The sequence below is a fragment of the Taudactylus pleione genome, unplaced genomic scaffold (genome assembly GCF_031769625.1).
Source record: "Taudactylus pleione unplaced genomic scaffold, aTauple2 ptg000201l, whole genome shotgun sequence".
Taxonomy (NCBI): domain Eukaryota; kingdom Metazoa; phylum Chordata; class Amphibia; order Anura; family Myobatrachidae; genus Taudactylus; species Taudactylus pleione.
Window position 1 is genome coordinate 3,054,828 of NW_028284603.1, and position 24,857 is coordinate 3,079,684.

General features: G+C 41.3%; 1 protein-coding gene across 1 annotated transcript in view; it reads right to left on the bottom strand.

Annotated features, from left to right (window-relative positions):
* Positions 1 to 24,857, bottom strand: part of KIF16B (kinesin family member 16B) — a 366,374-nt gene that overhangs the window by 267,702 nt on the left and 73,815 nt on the right. Inside the window, exons 11-12 of the mRNA XM_088477200.1 lie at positions 23,751 to 23,816; positions 22,587 to 22,646 (exon numbers count right to left, since the gene is read on the bottom strand). Coding sequence (XP_088333326.1) covers positions 22,587 to 22,646; positions 23,751 to 23,816 — 126 coding nt within the window. The remainder of the gene's footprint in view (positions 1 to 22,586; positions 22,647 to 23,750; positions 23,817 to 24,857) is intronic.

Consider the following 24,857-nt stretch of genomic DNA (forward strand, 5'->3'; position numbering starts at 1 on the left):
AACTTGAAATGTTGAGTTCGGATCCGCGTTAAGTTACCGCCGATGACGTAATTATCGCCTGTTTTGGTTTTACCCCGTATTCAATTTTAAAGACTTTCCGCCTAGGCGGAAAGTCAATGCAACGTAATAGGCAGTAAAGTATCGCCTATGAATGGCAGGCGGAAAAAAGTGCAGAATTGGGGTTTTGGGGTGCAACGTTTCGGGAACAACCCGTTCAGCCTTCAGACAGTCCCCCAAAGGTAATCTGTGTAAAAAAATTTAAAAAGAAAAAAAAAATTAAGGACACCCGAAAAATTGACTTTGAAAAAGGGGGCGAATAAACAAATGTTGGATAACAAACTTAAAAACTAGCGAACTTGACTCTGCGGGAGTCCCCAAGTATGCCCCAGGTATTTTTTTTTTATTGCAGGTGTTTGCGGCCGGTGGATTTTTCACGATTTTTTCTACTTCATTTTTTCAACTTTAAATATGCTGACCCCCATTTTCAAGTACCCCAAATTTGCTGGGATAACTTATTTTCTGGGAAAAATACTCCTAAATACTATTCTGCGCCAGGTATAGAAAAACGTATTTAGCAGCTATTGAGCCCATTTAAAAACACCAAATACCTTCAGCAAGCCAAATCGGAGGGTACCATAGTGAACCCCCATGTCAGAGCATCATTTTGGGGGTGACAGGCTGATTTCCCCAAAAATGACAGTACTTTCCGCTTGTTACAGTATCGTCGGGTGCCGTTTACACGTACTTTGAAATTGAATACGGGGTAAAGCGTGCACGTGCGCGATACTTTAACCCCTACAAAACAGGCAAAGTCGGCGTTAAGTCCGGGCCGCGTTAAGTTAACGCGGCTCAGCTCAAATTGAATACGGCTCTAAGAGTACTCTGTTGGAAATATTTGTAATTAAGTTTTCAACACTCCTGGACGTTGTTAACATAATTTTATATAGATGTAATTATTAATTGAAGGTATTTTATATGTTTATAATTTTGCTGTTTAAACCTCTGACTATTGCAATACTGGGGAATATTACACACAGGTGAACTGAAGACTTAAAATGCTAAATTCGCTAAACACAATTGGAATGTGAAAACGATTGGTCAGCCTCAGTCACCCCTTTGGAGTTGTGGGTTGAGCTGTGACAGGCTGGGAACGGTCTACCCTATCGAGAGCTGCTCCAAGTCACACCACTACCTTCTGTAGAGCTGCTTTGAGTCATATCATCTGTACAGGGCACAGGCACCAAGCACAACAATCAGCTGTGAGAGATAGCCATCAGCCAGGAAGGCTGCATTGATCACTTGCTTTGTACCTTTGCTTGATTGAGGCTCTGGCGATCTCTGTATTCAAGATTGTTACCTTTTACATCAATACAGAATTCCTACCCATCAGAATGCCAGTAGTGAACAGCTTCAAAACGAGTAAGTGTGCACACTATGCAAAACTGTATTATATAACTACGTGACAGCAGTGGATTGCAATTTCGGCTAAATGATCACTTAGATGTCATCTTGATTACACTATTGCTACATCAGATCTACAGTGCCTTGCAAAAGTATTCACCCCCTGGCTTTTTACCTTTTTGTTACATTACAATCTGTATTTTTTTATTTATTTTTTTTATCTGAATTTTATGTGATGGATCTGCACAAAATAGTCTAATTCGGTGAAGTGAAATGAGAAAAATATATATAAAAAGAATCTTTATAAATAAAATTCTGAAAATTGGCATGTGCAAATGTAATCACCCCCTTTTCTATGAAGCCCCTCAAAATTTCTGGTGCAACCAATTACCTTCAGAAGTCACATAATTTGTGAAATTAAGTCCACCTGTGTGAAATCTAAGTGTCACATGATCTGTCAGTATAAATACGCCTTTTCTGAAAGGCCCCAGAGGCTGCAACACCACTAAGCAAGAGGTATCACACCATGAAGACCAAGGAGCTCTCCAAACAAGTCAGGGACAAAGTTGTTGAGAAGTACATATCTGGGTTGGGTTATAAAAAAACATCCAAATTTTTGATGATCCCCCGGAGCACCATCAAATCCATCATCATCAAATGGAAAGAACATGGTACCACAACAAACCTGCCAAGAGAGGGCCGCCCACCAAAACTCACAGACTGGGCAAGGAGGACATTAATCAGAGAGGCAGCACAGAGACCAGAGGTAAACCTGAAGGAGCTGCAGAGTTGCACAGCAGAGACTGGTGTATCTGTGCATGTGACCACAATAAGCCGTACACTCCATAGAGCTGGGCTTTATGGAAGAGTGGCCAGAAAAAAACATTACTTGGTGATAAAAATAAGAAGACACGATTTGAGTTTGCCAAAAGGCATGTGGGCGACTCCCCAAATGTATGGCCACCAAGGAAAACGCTATGTCTGGCGCAAACCCAACACATCCCATCACCCCAAGAACACCATCCCCACAGTGGTGGTGGCAGCATCATGCTGTGGAGACATTTTTCAGCAGCAGGGACTGCGAAACTGATTTGAGTCGAGGGAAAGATGGATGGTGCTAAATACAGGGATATTCTTGAGCAAAACCTGTTTCAGTCTGCCTGTGATTTGAGACTGGGACGGAGGTCCACCTTCCAGCAGGACAATGACCCGAAGCATACTGCTAAAGCAACACTCGAGTGGTTTAAGGGGAAACATTTAAAGGTGTTGGAATGGCCTAGTCAAAGCCCAGATCTCAATCCAATTGAGAATCTGTGGTCAGACTTGAAGATTGCTGTTCACAAGCGGAAATCATCCAACATGAAGCAGCTGGAGCAGTTTTGCCTTGAGGAATGGGCAAAAATCCCAGGGGCAAGATGTGGCAAGCTCATAGAGACTTATTGGAAGCGACTTGCAGCTGTAATTGCCGCAAAATGTGGCTCGCCAAAGTACTTACTTTAGAGGGGTGAATAGTTGTGCACGCTGAAGTTTTCTGGTATGTTGTCCTAAATAATGTTTGATTCACAATATAAAAAAACACAACTTCACAGTTGTAGGCATGTTCTGTGAATGAAATGATGCACAACTTGAAACAATCCATTTTATTTCCAGGTTGTGAGGCAACAAAACATGAAAAATGCAAAGGGGGGTGAATACTTTTGCAAGGCACTGTATATGGTGATCCTTCCATAACCATTATTAAATATTTTTTGGTATATGAGCTCTACTGGTCTTCAATTATTATAATTTTTGTATTGTGACTGCCTTTCTAATAGGAGGTTTAAAGACCACTACACCTGAACAGAGATTCAGTTCTCTACCACACAGATATTGAATTGTTACATATGGACACCTACTGCAGAAGGACAAGAGTCCAACAGTAAAGAGATCTTAAATATGTCTATATGTGGTCAATAAGTTTTGTATAGATAGACAATATCGTTAGCCTGTCTCGATCTATCTATAATATCAATTGTATTGTGATTTTTTTTTTTTTATCAAGTGTGATATTTTTATGTAATAAATTTATATTTTCAATAAGCGTTTTTTTGTTTTTTTAAACTTGTATTTTATTGATTCAAAAGCATCTTTTGACAAAAAAAATAAATAAAATGCAATTCAATACAATATAAAGTATTATAGAAATACGAGCAGGAATATAAATATAAGAGAATATGCAAGAGAAATGACAGAATACTTAATTAAATCAAACAAATTAAAAATAAAACAATGTAAAAATAAACAAAAACATAAAACGTAGAAAGTAAAACATAATGGTGCTATGCGGACTAGGGTTCCCCAGCTAGTGTTATGGGAGGGTCATTGTCTATTAAGCGCCTCAGATACCACGAGGTTGATGAAAAACATTTGACAATCAACCGTTGGGTTTGCAAAGGGAGTGTAGCTATATAAACTTTCCCAAGTGTTAAAAAATGTAGACACCCTAGATTCTTTACCCAAAGAAGCCTCCACCCAATCCATTCTAAACAAATAAAATAATTTTTCCTTAAATAAAGAAAAGGGAGGCATCCCTGGTTGAATCCATACCTGTAATATGTTTTTTTTTTTAGCAGCCGCACTCAAAGCAAGCAAGAGTTTACGACTCCCAGGTGACACTCTTTGGCCTAGAGGGTGGATCCCTAATATGGCCCATTCAGGGTTAAAAGGAACAAAATTGACCAAATGCCAATAAGCGCTTTTTTTATATCAGTTTATCTATATACTGAGGTTTTTTTATAAAAACATTTATATTTATCCACTTATCTGATTAAAAAAATATATATTAGTAAGATAGCTACTTGTTATAGTAATATTACAATAGTACAATAATTATTAGGATTTTACTTTGTTTAAAATACCATGCATATTGGTGCAGGGGCAGATACCCATACCCGCTAGTAGATCATAGTAAGGAGAACTTCACGTATACATTAGTGAAACACTGGGCATTCACTCTCAATTAATGTGTCTATGTATACCCTAATTCGTCCAGAGGTATTTTGATCAACTGTTGCAATTAAGGTAAATTCTCTTACATTGTCATACATATATACACAGTGGGTAAAAATAAGCATTGAACACATCAACATTTTTCTCAGTAAATATATTTGTTATGGGGCTATTGTAATTAAATTTTCACCAAATGTCAGCAACAACCCATGCAATCCACACATGCAAAGAAATCAAACCATGGATGTCCATCAATTAAGTTATGTTAATAATGTGAACTAACACAGGGAAAAAGTATTGAACACGCTTACTGAAATGTAGTTATTTCGTACAAAAGCCATACTTCGTACCATACAGCTTCAAGACTGTATGGAGAAACTAGTCGCATGCATTGCTCAGGTGTTATTTTGGACCATTCTTCCACACAAACACTCTTCAAATCCATGGGCCTCTTCTATGAATTCTGATATTTAGTACTTTCCATAGATTTTCAATTGGATTCAAGTCAGGTGATTGGCTGGGACATTCTAGCAGCTTTATTTTATTTCTCTGAAACCAATTGAGTGTCCTTGGCTATGTGTTTGGGATCATTGTCTTGCTGAAATGTCCACTCTCGTTTCATCTTCAGCATCCTGGTAGGTGGCAGCAGATTTTTATCAAGAATGTCTCGGTACATTGTTCAAATAATCCTTCCTTCAATCATATGAAGTATGGTGAAAAACAGCCCCACACCATGATGTTCCCACCTCCAAACTTCTCTGTTGGCATGGTGTTTTTGGGGTGATGTGCAGTGCCATTTCTCCTACAAACATGGTGTGTATGATGGCATCCAAAGAGTTACATTTTGGTCTCATCTAACCAGACTATGTTCTCCCACTATTTCACAGGCTTGTCCAAATGTTGTGCAGCAAACTTTAAATGAGCTTCAACATGCTTTTTCTTCAGCAATGGAGTCTTGCATGGTGAGCGTGCATACAGGCCATGCCGGTTGAGTGCATTATTTATTGTTTTCTTTGAAACAATTGTACCTGCCAATTCCAGGTCTTTCTGAAGCTCTCCACAAGTGGTCCTTGACTCTTGGACAACTCTTCTGATAATTCTTTTCACTCCTCTTGCGAGGAGCACCTGGTCATGGCCGGTTTATGGTGAAATTATGTTCTTTCCACTTCCGGATTATGGCCCCAACAGTGCTCACTGAAACATTCAGAAGTTTAGAAATCCTTCTGTAACCAATGCCATTAGTATGTTTTGCAACAATAAGGTTGCGAAGGTCTTGAGAGAGCTCTTTGCTTTTACCCATCATGAGATGTTTCTTGTGTGACACCTTTTCATAGGCCATCAGTTTGGACTGACCCAGCTTATATTAATTTGCACTGACAAGGGTCAGGATTGCTTTCTACTTAATAATAGATTTCAGCTGGTGTCTTACTTTCCATGCCTTTTTGCACCTCCCTTTCTTCATGTGTTCAAAACTTTTTCCCTGTGTCATTTCACATTATTACACATAACTTAATTTATGGACATCTATGGTTTGATTTCTTTGCATGTGTGGATTGCATGGGTTGTTGCTGGCATTTGGTGAAAATTTCATGACAAATAGCCCCATTACAATAATAATTACTGAGAAAAATGTTGAAGTGTTCAATACTTATTTTACCCGCTGTATGGATCTATGTATGTATATATCTATATAAATATTCCATAAGCTTGGCACTCCGGATGAAGTTAGTACACAGGCAGGGTGCTCTCCTGTTAATTGGAATACAGACTATGGCCCTCATTCAGAGCCGCTCGCTAGCGGCCGTACGCTCGTTCCAAGCGATGTTCGCACATCTGCGCATGCGTACGGTTTTTAGTACGCATGCGCGAACCAGTCAGTGCGGCCGAAAACCGTTTGTACGCTATATAGCGAGTGCCTGCTATTTTGAGTGACAGAATGAGGCGTATGTGGGTGGTAACAGGGGAAGGTGCTTGAAAACGGGGGAGTGGAATTCGAACGCAGGCGTGCTAAAAGGTCAAAACGGGCGTTTTAAGGGAGTGCATAATTAATACAGCAGCGTCATTGACCACGTCACTTGGTTTTTTTTAACTCAGAACTGCTCGCAAAATAGCGGTTGAAAAAACCAACCACAAGAATAGCGAGCAGTTCATACGCTGTACGATGTACTCGATTAATCTAATAAATAGCAGACATGACGTATGGTGCGAGCGGCCAGGGGGCGTTTTTGACAAATAAACGAGCGTATGTTTTGCTCGCTCATTCAGACTTAGAGGTGTGAACAGACTGCAATTTGCGAACGGATCATTTGAATAGCCACCCCTTGTTTTTGAACGAACGACCGCAAATAGCGAACGGCTCTGAATCAGGCCCTATATCCTATAGTGTGGCCTGGCAATGCCACATATATAAGGAAAAAGGCGGCACTCCTTGGTGATGAAAAAGCAATTTCTGTATTCAAAGCATCTTATATAATACATACAAAGTGTCGGTGACGACGTTTCAAGGTCCTAAGACCTTTTCATCAGGACAGTGACAGTGTTCACAGTGATTTCAATTCAGACTACCTATTTTAGATACATAGCTCTAATTTGGTTCTGAAGGAATGTTGCTAACATATTGTAACATATCAAAGTACAGTATTATATTGTTGCAACATTCTCTAGGCATTGTAACGGTGTGTCACTTGTGCAGAGTGTTAGAAATGAACTCCCAAAGTAGTAATCAGTTACAGTGAGTGATTGTCTGAGTGAACACAAATCACATATGATTGTCAGCTTATGTTTAATACTTATAGAGATAGCTCATGTTGTTAAGTAAACTCCTTATTAAGTGCAGTTGGCAGATAGCTCATGTTCTTAATAGAGTTTCTGTTCATAGGAGAACTGAATCTCTCTGTTATAACAATACGAATTTACTTCTGTTATGGGTTATAAGTATATACTGTAACCTACCTGTAATACAGCATGATTTAATTTCCCGTAAAGTGGAATTAGCATATATACAGCCCGCTATATTTAGCAGGTATATTCGTGAATGACAGTTGGAGTAAATTGGCATGTAGCAGAATTCTAGGCAATGCACATCGGGTCCCCATACTGATTTAAAATATATTTTGCAGTGTATTGTGATAATTCACTGATTTTAAACAAAATCAATAAAGATTATATTTTAATTTTTAGGTGCACCGCACACAGACTTCTTTTCTCTCATAAAATTGTACATTCCATGCCAAAGGTATATTTATTTCCCTATTATTGGATTAAGTTCAAGAGCTAGCTGTAAGAATAATTGGTATTCAAATTGGATCTGAGTATTTCAAGACACAGATAAGGTGTCGATCATTTGGGGTCTGCTCACTATGTGCATTTCTCTGCACAAATCTACATCTCTCCACATTCATTAATACATCACCACTTTGGGATATTATAGAAAAGTAGAAACTTTGTATGCAAATTTGCTAAAATTACATTTCAGTTGTTTATTCATTAAGCTGGGGATTTGCAGAGGTCCGGACTATCTACAACAATCTTTTATCTTTCTGCCAAATTAAACTGGCTGCAAAGAATTTAATAAAAAAAAAAATATTATATATATATATATTAGCACCTGTGACAAAAACACTGGAAAATGCTGTCCAGGGGAGAGATATATGCCCCAGGTTTTTAGTTTCTGTCTGGTAGACCACCTGTGAGAGACTCTCTCGCTGCCTGGGGAACAGGTCAGAGGACTGATTACTACATGTAAGTGTTTATTTTTGTGTTGCTAATAAAACTAGCTGCAGACACTTGTATCAAGGCCATGGATTGGTGTACTACTACTTGGCTACTGCATGACAAGTGCAACAGTTTAAACCAGGAGACGGCATCCTTACCCTGATCTTGCCACACACCATACAGAGTTTATATTATTGCCTCATGACTATATTGGTTGGTCGATGGTAAAGAAATGAATGAAAATCCAAATTGGAGTTATGCTTTAGTAGTGTCTCTATTTTATTTTTACAATTACCATTAATAAACACTCAATGGCCACTTTATTAGGTTCACCTGCTTGTTAATGCAAATATTTAAGAGGTCAAATGTGACAGCAGCTAAATGCATAAAGGCAAGCAGACATGGCGAAGAGGTTCAGTTGTTGTTCAGACCAAATACGAGAATGGCTAACAAATGTGATTTAAGTAACTTTGACTGTGGGCTGATTTTTTTGTGCCAAAAGTGGTGGCTTGAGTATCTCCAATATTGCTGATCTCCTGGGATTTGCACACACAACAGTCTCTAGAGTTTACAAAGAATGGTGCACAAAACAAATTATATCCAGTAAGCGGTAGTTTGGTAGTCCAAAACACCTTGTTAATGAGAGGACAGAGGAGAATGGCCAGACCTGTTTAAGCTTACAGGAAGTGGACAGTAGCTGAAATAACAATGCGCTACAACGGTGGTACACCGAAAAGCATACCTGAACATACACCATGGGGAACCTTGCAGTAGACAGGCTACAGCAGAAGACAGACCACACCTGATCCCACCCATGTCAGCAATGAACAGGGAACTCGGGCTACAGTGGGTGCATGTTAAACAACACTGGACAGTTGAAGATTAGATAGCTGTCATGTGGTCTGATGGCACTCCAACATGCATATGGCAGGGTCAGAATTTGTCATGAACAACATGAATCCATTGATCCATCCTGCCTTGCGTCACAGATTCAGGTTCATGGTGGTGTAATGGTGTGGCAGATGTTGTTGGCATGCAGTAGGCCCGTTAATACCAAATGCAAATGGATACTTCCAGCAGGTTAACACACCATGGCAAAAAGCTGGTTTAACGAGCATGACAATGAGTACAATGTACCCAAATGACCCCCAAGTGTCACCAAATTTAATATGGAATGTGATAAAATTTGCAGCAAGAATATGTGGTTGATAAATGTGGAACAACCACGTGATGCTATCATGTCAACATGGACCAGAGTATCTGAATAATGATTTCAACAGCTTGTTGAATCCATCGCATAAAGAATTCAGGCCGCTCTGGGGCAAAGGATTCCTACCCATTACTAGAGAGGTGTACCTTATAAAGTGAGCACTGAGTTTGTGCATTATTATTATTTTGGATTTGATCCTAATTTGCATTTCTCAATAACAATCACCATTAGCCTCTTTTAGAATTAATAATAAACCAGAAACATGCTAATATGAATTGCTTTTATGACTTCAATCACTTAACACTGGGCCTGATTCAGAGTTGGGAATAGAGTAAGATAGAGCAGGTAACTGTATACCTGGACAAACCATGTTGCAATGCAAGGGGTGCAGATACGGAATGGGTATGAAGTTCATATCCCGACACTGGCAGCCTGAAGGGAGAAGATCCCGATAGGGCAGGAAAGTAGCCTATCCCTACCCCCCCTAAACCATCCCGTAGTGGTGCCTAACCCTAACCCCCCCCCCTTATTGCACCCTAAATCTAACCCTTCCGGGGGGGGGTACCTAACCCTAACCCTTCCCCCTAGGGGTGCCTAACCCTAACATCCCCCTCCCAAAACCTAACCTCGCTACGCTCCCTAAACCTACCCCCCCCCACCCCCCCACAGTTAATGTTAAGGGCGCCCCGGCCTTACCTCGTTCGGGCTGGCGAGAGGGAAAAGGGAGGAAGAGAGGGAGGATACAGAAAAATAGGGGATGAGAGAGAGAGAGCTGTTTTGTACTTAAATATCATTAAATATCATTTTAGTTGTTATCCAACATTTGTATATAAATTAAGAATTATAAAATGCTCATGTCCATCCCATTTCACACACTTAGCGTGTGAAGGGCAGCTCTTGTGCAAATGCCTGTCCTGTATGGACCAGATTACTCTGTCGTGAATGGGTATGAACAGTTGGTCTTGCCAACATTCTTTATGATACAAGAGGGGGAAAGAAACTCATAGCGGTCTGTATGCTTCAAGGAACTCTGCATAAAATTCAAAAATGCTCCATTTGCATCCAAAAGCAATTTAGAAATTGCTTTTCTAAACAGCGATGCTAATAGCAGCTCAATATAATATTCCACTCTGAAGGCAGACAACAGCACCTTTCTCATTCCATTCTCATAACGTCATTACAACTCACCAGGTCAATCTTAGCTTAAGAGCATGCAGCCAGTAGGTAGAAATTCAAACAATGCGACAGAAACATATCAATAATGACAAGTGATGTGAACGAAAGTGGATGCACCTGTTATGGATTGAGCACTTATCTTTATACATATCCTATCTAACATTAGACTACTGAGGTGAATACCACAGATAAAAGCTGCATCAATTGCCCAGCCGCAAAGTCACATATTACTCGCTGTTCCGTTTCCAAATGATTCTCTCATTATGTACTGAGCAATATTTCATCACTTTCCAAGGGGGAATTTGTATTGTTAACATTTATTTATATAGTGCTTGCACATAATGAACTGCTAACTGCTTTATGCTGGATAATATGATCCTCAGTCTATACCCCAAAGGTATAAATCAGGAGGAGTTCCTTTAACATATAAAAGTACTTGTACCAAGTTAACCTCCAAAATCGAATTATTTGCACCATAGCCTTAAAAGTTAGGACTAACTGTTTCAGGGGTCTATTTACTAAGCAGTGTTAGGAGACAGAGTGAAAAGTGATAAGAAAGTGATAAGGTGCCAGCCAATCAGCTCCCAACTGTCATTTTTCAAACACAGCCTGTGAGATGACAGTTGGGAGCTGATTGGCTGGCACCTTATCACTTTTCACTCTGTCTCCTAACACTGCTTAGTAAATAGACCCCTCAGTGTTTTTCCAACCGATCACGTTACATCATGTGATCAGCTGTAGTCCATGGCAACAAGTAGCAAAATACATTCATTTTACGGTGTTGTTTGGGACAGCAATAAAATTTGCATATTAAATGCAAATTTTTTTATAGCATTTCATAAATGACACTGACGAAGAGTAATGGTGCATACACACGGTCAGATTTTCTGATTTAAAAAATCGTTCAGTCGTTCATATCGCATGTCAGATAACGATATCTCACATCTGATGTGTTTGCAGGGTATGCATTCGGGAAGTCGGCAGACCTAATCCCGACAGCCGGCTTCCCGACTGCTTTATCCCGGCGAGGGTTAAATTATAGGCGTCTAAACCTAGACGCCTGTAATTTTACTGACGCCGGGAGACCGGCGCCCGGCATCCCGATCGGAGGGATGCTGGGCGCGGGGTGTGGGACGGGGACAGCTGCGGGGGTGGGGGAAGGAGGGTTAGGTTTAGGCACCCCCCTGGGGGACTTCGGTTTAGACGGCGGGGAAGGGGGGGTAAGGTTTAGGCACTTAGAGGGGGGATTAGGGTTAGGCACCCCTAAGGAGGGTTAGGGTTAGGGGAGGGAATTAGGTTAGTCTATACTTACCTTAGGGACGATCAGGATTTTCACCCATGTCGGGCAGCCGCTGTCGGGATTCCATTTGCAGTCAGATTTGGACGATTCCATTCATTATAATACTGTCTGAATTCGTTCAAATCGTTTGTAAAATCATTCAAATCAATGGTAAAAATCGTTCAATCATTCATCGTTCATCTGACAGTCTGTATGCACCATTAGGGAAACAGGTCTTAAAGAAAAAAAAAAAATAAAAGAGTGATGATAAATCTTAACATGTAATTATTTCAAAGTGAAATGAGGCGTTACACTAAGACAGTGGTTCTCAAACTCGGTCCTCAAGACCCCACACAGGTCACCCAGCAGGTGCACAGGTGTATTCATTACTCACTGACACATTTTAAAAGATCCACAGGCGGAGCTAATTTATTTCACTTGTGATTCTGTGAGGAGACCTGGAAAACATGCACTGTTTGGGGTCCTGAGGACCGAGTTTGAGAACCTGTGCACTAGGAGACCAGCACTGCTGCTTGATGGTGCTTATGGAGGACATGTATCAAACTTCTAACTAGTGGAGAAGTGGACAAGTGGAGAAGTTGCCCATAGCAACCAATCAGCTTTTACCTATTATTTTATAGAATGTACTTGATAAATGCTACCTAGTAGCTGATTGGTTTCTATAGGGAACTTCTCCACTCTTTAGAAAGTTTGATACATTTCCACCTATAATACAAAAATCATGCGACTGACATTTTTGCTGATCAATTGTTAATGTCAGGATTTTATGTACAATGATTGCAAAAAGGTTTCTCTGACGAATGGTCTAAACCAGGGGTGGGCAATAAGCGGCCCTCCAGCTGTTGTTAACTACAAATCCCAGCTTGCCTTGCAACAGTTTTAGCATGGCCAAATAGCAAAACTTTATCAGGGCATGCTGGGAAATGTAGTTCTACAACAGCTGGAGGGCCGCTTATTGCCCACCCCTAGTCTAAACGGTGATGTGTGCTTCCATAATGGAAGGATAAAGGGGAGCGAAGCATGGGGCTTGAGAGATAACCAGGAGATTAGTGCCAAACCCGCACATTACTGCTTTTAGCTACTGCAAAGGTGGAAGAAACACAGGAATCGGTCAGCGGTCTCTGCCCAACAAGCCGCTGCACTGATTGGTCCATTGCGCCAAACAGAAAACAAAAATCATGTTACATTACGGACAAATCAGCAAATACCACATCATAGCAACAAGAAAAACTACAAAGCACGGCCTAACACCCCATTTTGGAATGCCATGTCCATGTTGACTATAGAAAGCCCCAAATATGAAATGCTGGTGAAATTACCAGAGTAGCGTTCCCGCTAGGCAGTTTTAGCGGGGTGCTGTGCCCTGCCCTCACAGCCTGCGGGTGCAGTCTTCACCCGGGTGGGGAAATGTGCGGTGACAAGGTCACCGCCGGTGAATAGACGCTGGGCACATGCGCCCGGCATCTATTCTCCCTGTCTGCACTGCTTGGGGGCTGCCCGGCGTGTCCGTCAGTGTTGCCAACTCTGAAATGGAAAACAAGCAACCTATAAGTAAAAAACAAGCCCAATACAAGCCCAAACCAATCCTAAAAAGCACAATAAAAAAGCCCAATTTATGGGGGTGTCTCTTTCTCCTCACTGTCTACCTGCCTAACTTCCTTCATTTCCCCTCTTCTCTAACCTAAATATGTTAGTGTGTGCACAGCCTTATCTGCCTATATATTTCTTTTCTCCCTCTACACCAAACTCCATATTTTTATCTCCTCCCTCATTCCCTTGCCAGTCTTCAGCTGGGTACACACTTCCCAATGTGTGTACCCAGCGATGCGACGCCAGACCACACAATATATATCGAGCGGTCGATACATACTGCACGATGTGGTGACCAAACGACCAATATGTCGGGCTCCGGCTCCATCCACTATACCAGTGTCGGCAGGCCGACAGAACGACCTCGATGGACATACAGCAGAAGTACGCAGGGTCATGTATAGCGGTTACACACTGGCCGATGTGGACAATATGTCACCCCAATCAGCAGGATCAGGCGACATATCGTCTAGTTTGTTCCTACCTTTCCTTTACCTGACTACTCTTCTCTGCATTTCTCTCACACCTCCTCTTTACCTCCTTGATTCCAGTCACCTGTCTAATCCCATTATCCCCTCTTTTTAACAGCCTCAGTAATTTTAACTCACCCCCATGTACCTGCCTCATTTCTATCATCTAGTTTACCTTTCCTTCTTGCCTGCCCTTCCAACTTCACCCTGTCCTCTAATCCCCAGACACAACCTTCCCCCCTCCCTCAGTCACTACCAGTGCAAAAAACACACACACATTTACCTACCTCCAGGGGTGCGACGGCAATGCACACAAAAAAACAAGCCCAAAAACAAGCAACTTGCAAAAAAAAAACCAAGCCCAATTCCGCTTGTTATAAGCGGACTTGGCAACTGTGGTGTCCGTAAGTGTTGGGCACGCCCCCAGGAGTGACAAAACGGTGACGTGTCATCTAGACATGCCCCTTTCTCAATGACCACGCCCCCTTTTCGGGTGCGCGCGGCCTTCGGCGCGCGCGTAAGTGCTTTCTCTAGCTCCGGCACCCTGCCTGCCTGCCGCCGGAGCTAGAGTGAACACTACAAAGTGTCTATGCAATACATTCAGTTTCTCCGGGTTTTTATGGAGGTTAACGCAGGCTTGGAGACATTCCTCAAAGTTAAATACAAGTGTCAAAAAATAAGAAACCAGCAATTTTGCAGTTTTTCAGTCATTATACATTCTTAGGAGATATAGCTATGCAAAATACAGGTTGTGGTGTCTGTGTTTCCTTCTCAGTAATGTTTATTCATGCAGATCTGCCAACTCGAGACTTTTATTTCAGTGTGACTGAAAGAATTAATCTAGCAGATTAGTGCAATACACTTTGTGCATCATTGAAATTGTAAATTAGATTATTATCATCTTTTATTTATATGGTGCCACAAGGGTTTCAAGCAGCGCCGTACATAGGCATAGAACAAGATTACATGGGTACATGGTGAACAAGTGACAGATAATGACAGGTCCCAAATACATCACTTTAACCTGCAGAATACATAATTATGTAGAGAAAACAGAAAGAGGGAGGGCCCTGCTCACAAGGTAAAGGGGAAATAGATACCATTACAGCACAGCGATACACTTGAGTTGCAGAGTCCTGTATAGCACATCATATAACAAAAATGATATAGTACACGTGCAGTATAGGTAAAACTACTACCGCAGGAGAGAAAAGTGAATACTTTGAATGTGCACTTTATTGTTAGTACAGAAGCTCCTCACTTAACGACTGAGTTCCGTTCCTACAACTAGGTCGTTAAACGAAATGGTCACTAAGCGAAGAGCCGCATACACTTAATACAGGTAATAGTTTTATTTTTTTCTGAATAAAGAAAAGGTCTAAAGAAAACTCAAACTTGATACTGTAACTGTTTTACTTTGCATAACTCTTACATACTGTACAGTACAATTAAAGTTGTTAAACGAGTAGGTTTTTAAGTGAGGAGCATCTGTATCGCATGAATGTAAATGTTATGTATGATTTTTTTTTATAAATAAGTAAATGATTTGCTTTATTTATATAGCACCTACATACAGTATTACACAACGTTACAGATAATATTTAATCAGTCACTGCAGTAGCAGAGCTTACAATCTGTATTCCCTACCACATTAGCACACACCTCAGAAGGTAGGTCCACTGTTCTACTGTGGGGGGTGTGGAGATGTAATTCATATTATCACAGACACACTCCTGCGACAAAATTCTGTGATACCATGGGGACAGGGCTTTGCTGGGTTACTGGGCCGCATTTGGGAATATGAGCCAATCCCCTGGGAGTCCGGGACACTCACCGAAAATCTGGAGTCTCTCGGCCATTCTGGGACAGTAGGTAAAGCTGGCTACACACATACCGACGTTCCGACGATGTGTCCGACTTCCCTTGAAACTCTCCCGGCAGCTCTGCACACAATGTGCTGTCCAATCTTCGTCCAATCTTCATCCGATCTCCTTCAGCCAGACTTTTTCACAGTGCATTTGAGTCTAGATCAGTGGTCGGGGAATAGGGGTAAATTACCCCACATGGGGTAAAAATGAAATTCCTGGGGATAATGGACGGACAGTCGGGCATGCATATGAATCAATCTATAATATAGAATGATTCATATGCATGCCCGGCTGTGCCGCAGGGAGGCTCTAAGTCGGACGCCCGCTGATATGTTAATACCAGCGGGCGCCTGGCTCCTTCCCTGCAGCGCCGCGTTAGCCGGGGGCTGGAGTTCTCTTCTGAACTCCAGCTTCCGCCTCTCTCCATGCGCACTATGGGAGAGACGTCATGACGTCTCTCCCATAGTTCCGAGGAGCAGTCGGGCGGACAGGACGGCGGAGGATGCAGAAGCGGGCATTAAGGTAAGTGGGTTTTATTTGTACAAGCGGCACTACCACCGGGGTATAACTATGAGGGCACTACTACAGGGACATTATATGGGGGCACTACTACAGGGACATAACTATGGGGGCACTACTACAGGGGCATTAGATGGTGGCACTACTATATGATTTCCTTCCTTTCAAATCAAGGGGGTAACGTCGGCGTATCTAAATATATTTTTTGGTAAAAGGTAAAAAAGTTCCCTGACCCCTGGTCTAGATCCTCAGATCTGCCCTACAGCATGGCAGATCTAAAGATGCGATGTGCGACCTGCGGGGGTGCACATCGCATCGTGAGTGGGGACTTATGATTTGGTAATTTTTTACCCGATCTGTCGTTCCAATGTGTCAGAATCAGCCAGATCGGGGGAAAAAAAAAGAAATCGCTGTGTGCGCCCAGCTTAAGTATGATACAAAAACACTAGGCTTAGTTTTGTCAAATGCCTATTATTAACCCATCAGCAGGGCCGGATCAAGGCTTGTGGGGGCCCCGTGGCAACTAAGTTGTGAAGGCCCCCTCAATAAAATTGGCTCCTAACATTTTCTCCATGGTGGCCCCCTTATAGACCCCTTCATCCCAAACTGCACAGTGTACCCAACTACAGTGTCTCCCCAGCACCCAACCCCTACATTTACCTTTTATGTTTTCCAGCTGCTCCCCGAAGCTTCTACGCTGCCTGCTTTCTGGCTTTCAGAGGCTGGGCGCAGCGCGGCGTGACGTCATGCGCTGCACCACTTAAACAAAACAAAAAACGATTTGTGCAATGAAATTTAATTTCAGCGGCTCCCCAAACGGAATGAGATAGATCCCCTTCCCCGAACTGCCCACGTACCGGTAGGTTTACAGTTAGCGATACACCTGTGACACTAGTCCCTCCTTCGCAGTCCTTGTGTGTGGTGGCCCCCCTGTATTTGGGGGCCCCTGGACGACCCGCCCCAGTCGCCATGCCCCCCCACGCCCCCCCCCCCCCCCCTTCTTAATCCGGCCCTGCCTATCAGTATATTTTTTGGATTCAATTATCCCCCAAATCGTCTAATGTACTGAAATGATCATGGACTGGGATACAGCTTACCACTTACAAGCAGATCCAACAACGTCAAAGCAGCAGAAAACTGCTACAATTGTTCCACACACTATAGTGCAAACTACCTATATTATAATTAATAATGAATACTATAAAAAAAAATCTGTTTCAATTTGTAGGACATCTGCTGGTATTTATACATATTTAATATTCTGTGTACCAAAATTACTTCAAACGTTACATTTAGCTAAAATAAAGGTTACACTGATGGTTTGCGTACAACTACAATGGTGGGAGGAGTGCGCATGTGCAGAACAGGTCCTGCGTCGTCGCATGTTAGGAGGCGGGGAGATGGCGGCTACAGGATCAGTTTTAAATGGGGGCATCATTTCTCCCCAGTTTGAAGGCAGGCAGAGGCCTGGGTCCGCGTCTTCCGATGCAGATATCCTGGCCCTGGCAGAGGACTTTCGGCGACCATTCTGATGGTCGCAATGCTGATCCGATGCTGTGTCTTTGGACGCAACACTCAGATCTGCGATGCCGGCAGGAGGCGTCTTTTTTTCTTCAGGCGCCTTCTGCGGCATTTCCATATTTTCGCATCGCTGGTGCGTCCAAATACGCAGCAGCGATGATCAGTGTACAACTCTGAATCACCCCCTAAGTCCACTACACTCGCTTTCCCTCCGCTGCAGCTGGTTGACATGTTAGGAGAGCAGTTCTTATTTGACACAGCAGACACAGAGTGATTGATAGCTTGGCAGGCTTGCTTTGCATAAATGCGATGCGCGGATTATAGAGTAGGGATACGGCCAATGACGTCACAACAGTTCAAAGGATCGCAGTCTCGGATTTGTGACCTTTTCAAGATATCAAGACAATGCCCTAAAGATGTGGAAGGGACTGCAGTAGTCTGTAGTGCTGCAGTGGAAAATCATGTTAACTCTAAACACTATTATATTCATAGTTCATACATGGAAAATGTTGTGGTTCTTTAAAAAGAAATTCAGGAGGGTAACGTAGCGCTGCTAATTGATCTCGGCAAGGCTATCCTATTCGGTCTGAAGTGCCGCCCGACGCCGGCACTTTTTCGTGGATATTTTTCGGGACCTGATGTGTCCTGAAAAATAATCCACAATAAGTGCCATTTTTTCACCACCTAAATGGCGAAAACACATAAGACATGAGATAAGCTCGCGGACCTATGTGTTTTCGGGAGAACTATCCTATTATTTCAACCAAAATAATAGGATAGGGTGAAAAAAAACATTGGCGAAAAATGGGGATAATCGGCAAAAAATCCCCCTTTTTTTCGTCGATCACGGCTATCCATTAGCACCCGAACAATGTTCTGGGCTAACTGGATACCCCCCTTAATCTAACTATTTTTGTGGTTTACAATTATTTTCTCTAAAGAATCACAAATGCTCATAAATAACCTTCTACTTTCCATGAAAAAAAAAGTAATATGATGTACAGCCATGGCAAAAAGTTTTTAGAATGACACATAATGGTTTTCACAAAGTCTGCTGCTTCATTGTCATGGCAAACTCCCTCTTTGCCATGACAACGAAAATACCAAAAATTAAATTTCCACTGCATTTCAGCCCTGCTCTCTCGTTAATACAGGTAATAGTGTTGACGAGGCAAGGCTGGAGATCACTCTGTCATGCTGATTGAGTTATAATAACAGACTGGAAGCTTTAAAAGGAGGGTGGAGCTTGAAATCATTATTCTTCCTTTGTTAACCATGGTACCTGCAAGGAAACACATGCTGAAGTCATCACTGCTTTGCACAAAAAGGGCTTCACAGGCAAGTATATTGCTGCTAGTAAGATTGAACCTAAATCAACCATTTAACAGATCATCAAGAACTTCAAGGAGAGAGGTTCAGTAGTTGTGAAGAAGGCTTCAGGGCACCCAAGAACATCCAGCAAGCTCCAGGACCGTCTCCTAAAGTTGATGCAGCTGCGGGATCGGAGCACCACCAGTGCAGAGCTTGCTCAGGAATGGCAGCAGGCAGGTGTGAGTGCACCTTCAAGCACAGTGAGTAAAAGACTGTTGGAGGATGGCCTGGTGTCGAGAAGGGCAGCAAAGAAGCCACTTCTCTCCAGGAAACACATCAGGGACAGACTGATATTCTTCACAAGGTACAGGGACTGGACTGCTGAGGACTGGGGTAAAGTTATTTTCTCTGATGAATCCCCTTTCAGATTGTTTGGGGTATCTGGAAAAACGCTTGTCCAGAGAAAGAAAGGTGAGCGCTACCATCAGTCCTGTGTCATGCCAACAGTTAAGCATCCTGAGACTATTCATGTGTGGGGTTGCTTCTCAGCCAAGGGAGTGGGCTCACTCACAATTTTGAACACAGCCATGAATAAAGAATGGTACCAAAACATCCTCCAAGAGAAACTTCTCCCAACCAGCCAAGAAGTGTTTGGTGATGAACAATGCCTCTTCCAGCATGATAGTAATCACTTTTGCCTGATGGCAAGGTGCTCCAAGTGGCTGGGGGAACAAAACATCACAATTTTGGATCCATGGCCAGGAAACTCCCCAGGACCTTAATCCCAATGAGAACTTGTGGTCAAAGAGGCGGGTGGACAAACAAAAACCTACAAATTCTGACAAACTCCAAGCATTGATTAGACAAGCATGGGCGGCCATCAGTCAGTATGTGGCCTAGAAGTTGATTGACAGCATGCCAGGGCGAATTGCAGAGCTCTTGAAAAAGAAGGGTCAACCATGCAAATATTGACTCTTTGCATAAACTTAGTGTAATTGTCAATAAAAGCCTTTGACACTTATGAAATGCTGGTAATTTTACCTCAGTATACCATAGTGACATCTGACAAAAAGGTCTAAAAACACTGAAGCAGCAGACTTTGTGAAAACCAATACCTGTGTCATTCTCAAAACTTTTGGCCATGGCTGTAGCTAGAATCCTAGTTATAGTGATATTTTTAGCGTCTGACCACTGTACATCAGAATCAGTTACTGATTAGCACTCATCAAATTGATGCCATATGCCGGTGAAAGATTGCACAATGACAACATGTAGTAGTGAGGTAGGAGACATGTGGATAACTACCTTGCTGACAACTGCTACTGCAGTCTGGGGAATCTGACAGACTCAGAAATTGTTTAACTGGGTGTCACATGGCTTCAAGTGCTAAAAGAAATCTGTGCCACCATGTCATTTCACAGTAGAATGGGGGAAAAATAATAATCCTTTATTTAATTTTAATACAGATTTCCGGTAACGCATAGACAACGCTTATACATGGCAAGATGTGCTACTCAACTTGACAATCAAAGTTAGAGCAATCCAATCAACATCTATCCTATGCAATGGTTTTCGATCAGATTCAAGCAATTATTTTTCATTCTAATACTATCAAGATAAATGCATTGCTATGTTCCAGGAGCTTATATAGATTCTGATGTGTTGTAAACTGTTAGGGATCAGCATATGGCCGTTAGGCCACAAGAGGGCAGTTTCTTTTGGTGCAAAGAAAGTGGCAACTGTGATTTTTAAGATACCCAATTATGCATGCAGGAATGGACAGGCCCAGACTTAGGTCAAATCTGCAAAAGGCAGAGCAGCATGGCGCAAACAGCTGTTATTAATGACTGATCACATTCACCTACCCTAAATAATTTTATTTTTACCTCTGTGTTTATGGTAATGTGTGTGTTTTTTTTTTTTTTGTTTTAACAAAAAGGATCAAAATAGGAGCAAAGTCCAAAAACAAGCTAAGTCTTGAAAAAGTTGTCAGAATGAGAACAAAACGCATTGATACTTTCAGACCACCGGATACCACTAGCAGCATTGTATTCCATTCTGATAAATGGAACCGCATCACCGGCAGCAGTCGTGAGGAACTATGGTGCCCTGCATACAAAAATAAACTTTTCTACCCCTGCCTATTTTCTCGGACTAACTGGCTGATCTTACTCCCTCAGACTAATGGGGGGTATCCACTTAGCGATTTAGCCAAGCGATTGCACGATAACGACATCGTTATCGTGCAATCGCTTGCAAATCACGCATGCATCTGCCATGTTTTGGTCAGCAGCGACCAGCGATGCGCGTGCCTGCTGGTCACTTCTGACATTCGACATCGCCCGTACATGCAGGTCAACCTGACGATCTCGTCAGGTTCAGCATGTGCGGGTATGAGGGATGTGCCTGACTGAACGAGTGAACGTTCAGTCTAGGCACATCACTAGCTATACAAACGACAGCACGATTGCAATGTCGTAATCGTGCTGTCGTTTGTATATCTACAAGTGGATACCCCCCTTAAGGAGTCTCTAAACACAATATTGAGACGCACCAGAGATAACAGAAGGGACTGCAGATGGGGAAAACTCTTAAGGGTAGATTCATTAAAGTGCGGGTGTTTAGAAGTGGAGATATTGCCCAAAGCAACCAATCAAATTCTACTTAACACTTATCTAGCACCTTATAGAAGATAAAAGCTAGAATCTAATTGGTTGCTATGGGCAACATCTCCACTTCTTATTTAGTAAATATACCCATTAACGTAAACTCGGGGAGATTTACCTGCTCCTAAGATGACAGCCAATTGAACGATTATATTTACAGCGGCACGCTATGATCATTATATCTGATGAAATCTTGGTCGACTTCTGTTGTAAATTACTGGTGTACTCAATTGTCCCAGTGGTCATTATGCTCTTACTTTTGGGGATTATTGGGAACATTCGTATTACTGCATAACTTACTGGGTTTTTTGTTAATATGCTTTAATTATTATATATTTGTAACTAAGACATTAAATGTTATCTTTTGTTATAAAGAAGCCATCTTGCTAATATCAATGCATCCTGACACAACAAAAATTTCCTGACTTAAAAACACTCTGTCTAAACCTCTATAATTTGCACAGTGAAACTCTCTTTTATTCTTTATAGTGTTTATTTTAATGTCACATTTTCATTTTAAACTGTGAACAAAAAATGAAAAAATACCACAGCGCAAACCTAAACAATCCAATGTCAGCAACGTGGTGCAGGTCTATGAACACAAATCACAACTGTCCGTATAATAAGCTACAGATATCTCTCTCCTGCTCATCTCATGGAACACAGTAGATGACTTTATGTACACATCCCGACACATAACGAAAATAATTCACAGTTATTACACCGCCAGCATTCTACACGGATCCAGCTTTAATATGATGTCAGACAAAGGGCTGTAAGCATTATCTTCTTCATAGGTATAGGAATAGAACAGTTCATGGAAAATTACTTTAACCTATCATGTAAACTTACTTTTAATATGTTCTGTGTTTCATTCCACTTGTTTGTCCATTCCTTCGTTAATTCTTTTACCTGCAAATACACAAATTAAATTTTAGTTATGACATTTCCAAGTTAACACAAAGGAGTTTTTATTTTTCTCCTTTGTAAAACACAGCATTTTAACAGTAGCTTCAAATACTATATAGTAATTACGGATCTTGCATAAATATCAGAAAACGATATAATACAGTAGCACCCCAGTTATATAGATACACATACATACCTACACATGTGTGTATATATATATATATATATATATAAATATATATATATAAATATATATACATACATACATATATATATATACACATATACACATACACACACACACACACACACATCTCCAAATTTTTATAAACCACTCAAATGAACTGGCTGCAAATGACGTAACAGGGAGGAAGTGCCCAGATGGTGACCGTCCCTACCTCTGCTTGCTGTGGCACTACAAATTAGGGATGTGCGGGCTCGGATTAGTTCAGATTTTCCCGCCAAATTCTAATTTTTCCCACCAAAAATCCGGTCTCAGAAAGAGGCAAAACGTCATCTTTAATGGACAAACATCATCAATCCTGGACAAAAGTCCATGAAGGATGATGTTTGTCCATGAAAGATGACGTTTTGCCTCTTTCTGAGACCTGATATTTTGCGGTAAAAATCCGAATTTGGCGGGAAAATTCAAACTAATCCGGGCCCGCACATCCCTACCACAAACAGTGCACATGCCTTGACAAATGTTGTCAGGATTTGGGTATAAATATGTCCACACGAAAGAGGTGGCGTTTTTGGTCTTATGACCAGGAATGACAATGGCCATCTTTCTACAACTGGCATGAACTGCTGCTACTGGTGGTTGACTTACTTCAACACAAACAACATCAACCTCCTGAAATTTATCAACTGTTCTTGTTCAACACATTCATCATCATCATCCTCATTAGCATCAGATACACAATTATCCACCACATCCACCTGTTGAATAGTCACACGAGAAATACATTCAGTCTTTAAAGCATCTACCATACACAGAATGTTCACTATTACCACAACCAATCATTTTCAAGACTTTATTTACGTTTAATAATTGTGCCAACTTAATTATAAATTAATTCAGTACAGGCGGGAAAAAATACTTACTCGGGCTTCATTCTGTAGCAGTTTTTCTTCCATACTTAAAGCAGTGGGTGAATCCAAAAGTGCGATCTGAAAAATGAAAGCACAAATTACAAACAGAGAATAAAATAAGACAAATAATATCAGACTGTAAAATAAACACAAACAAGAACAAAAAGTAGTGCGTGTGTGCGCTTGTGTGTATAAATATCTTTTCTTGTAGCAACACTATTTCAAAAATACAAGTAGTCTTGTACAAAAGGCCTAGTGCTAGCTTTCACATCACACCTAACAGGTTTCCAAAATTGCAAGCAAATGATGTTCTGAATCAATCATTTCCTGGCAATAGTAGTTAAAATATTGGGTGCAGTGTACGTACTAGAAGATCCTGAAACTTTTACATATTTGTTTGGAAATATTATTATTAGTTGTTTTATAGAAGCTAATTTATATTCTAGTACAGCAGAGGGGTAAATATAAACCCTTACTCTTTTCTTCAGATCAGATACTGTACTATGTACTTCGGATTTCTGCTAAAAAGAGTCTAAAGGTGTCACAAAACTGCACAAAACAGCTGTGATGGCTGATTCGATGCCTAGACTATCACATTGTGATATTAAATCCTATTGTTTAAAAGAGCATTTACATCTTTGAAAGACAAAGTGTTAGGAAAATCTTTTAGAGAGCCTGCCCGTCTCACACCTTGCCTATCCATAAATATTAAGTGACGTTATTATGACCTGTTGTTCCAGAAATCTATGTACTTGGGTAGGAAATCTGTAACCCTATAATAAATCACAAGTGCTTCTAGAATACCGTGTAATACCCCTTAAACCTAAAAGCTTTACTGTGTATGACCTCAGTTGTCTTATACTAGTAAAGTCACATATCTTTATCTCTATATAAATAATGCTTGTCTGGAGTTAGTATTTTACAACACTGCATACAGCTGACACATTATAGAAAGAACATATTTTCCTCTTAAATAACCAAAACGGTTTTATTATTGAGACATTCTATTACTATACTGTTGGTTCTTGGCTTCTGAATTGAAAACACTATTGGGCAGCAAGCAATGAAACTGCTTCCAAGATGGCCGCCCCCTCACAGCCACTGTAACGTAGCATTTCG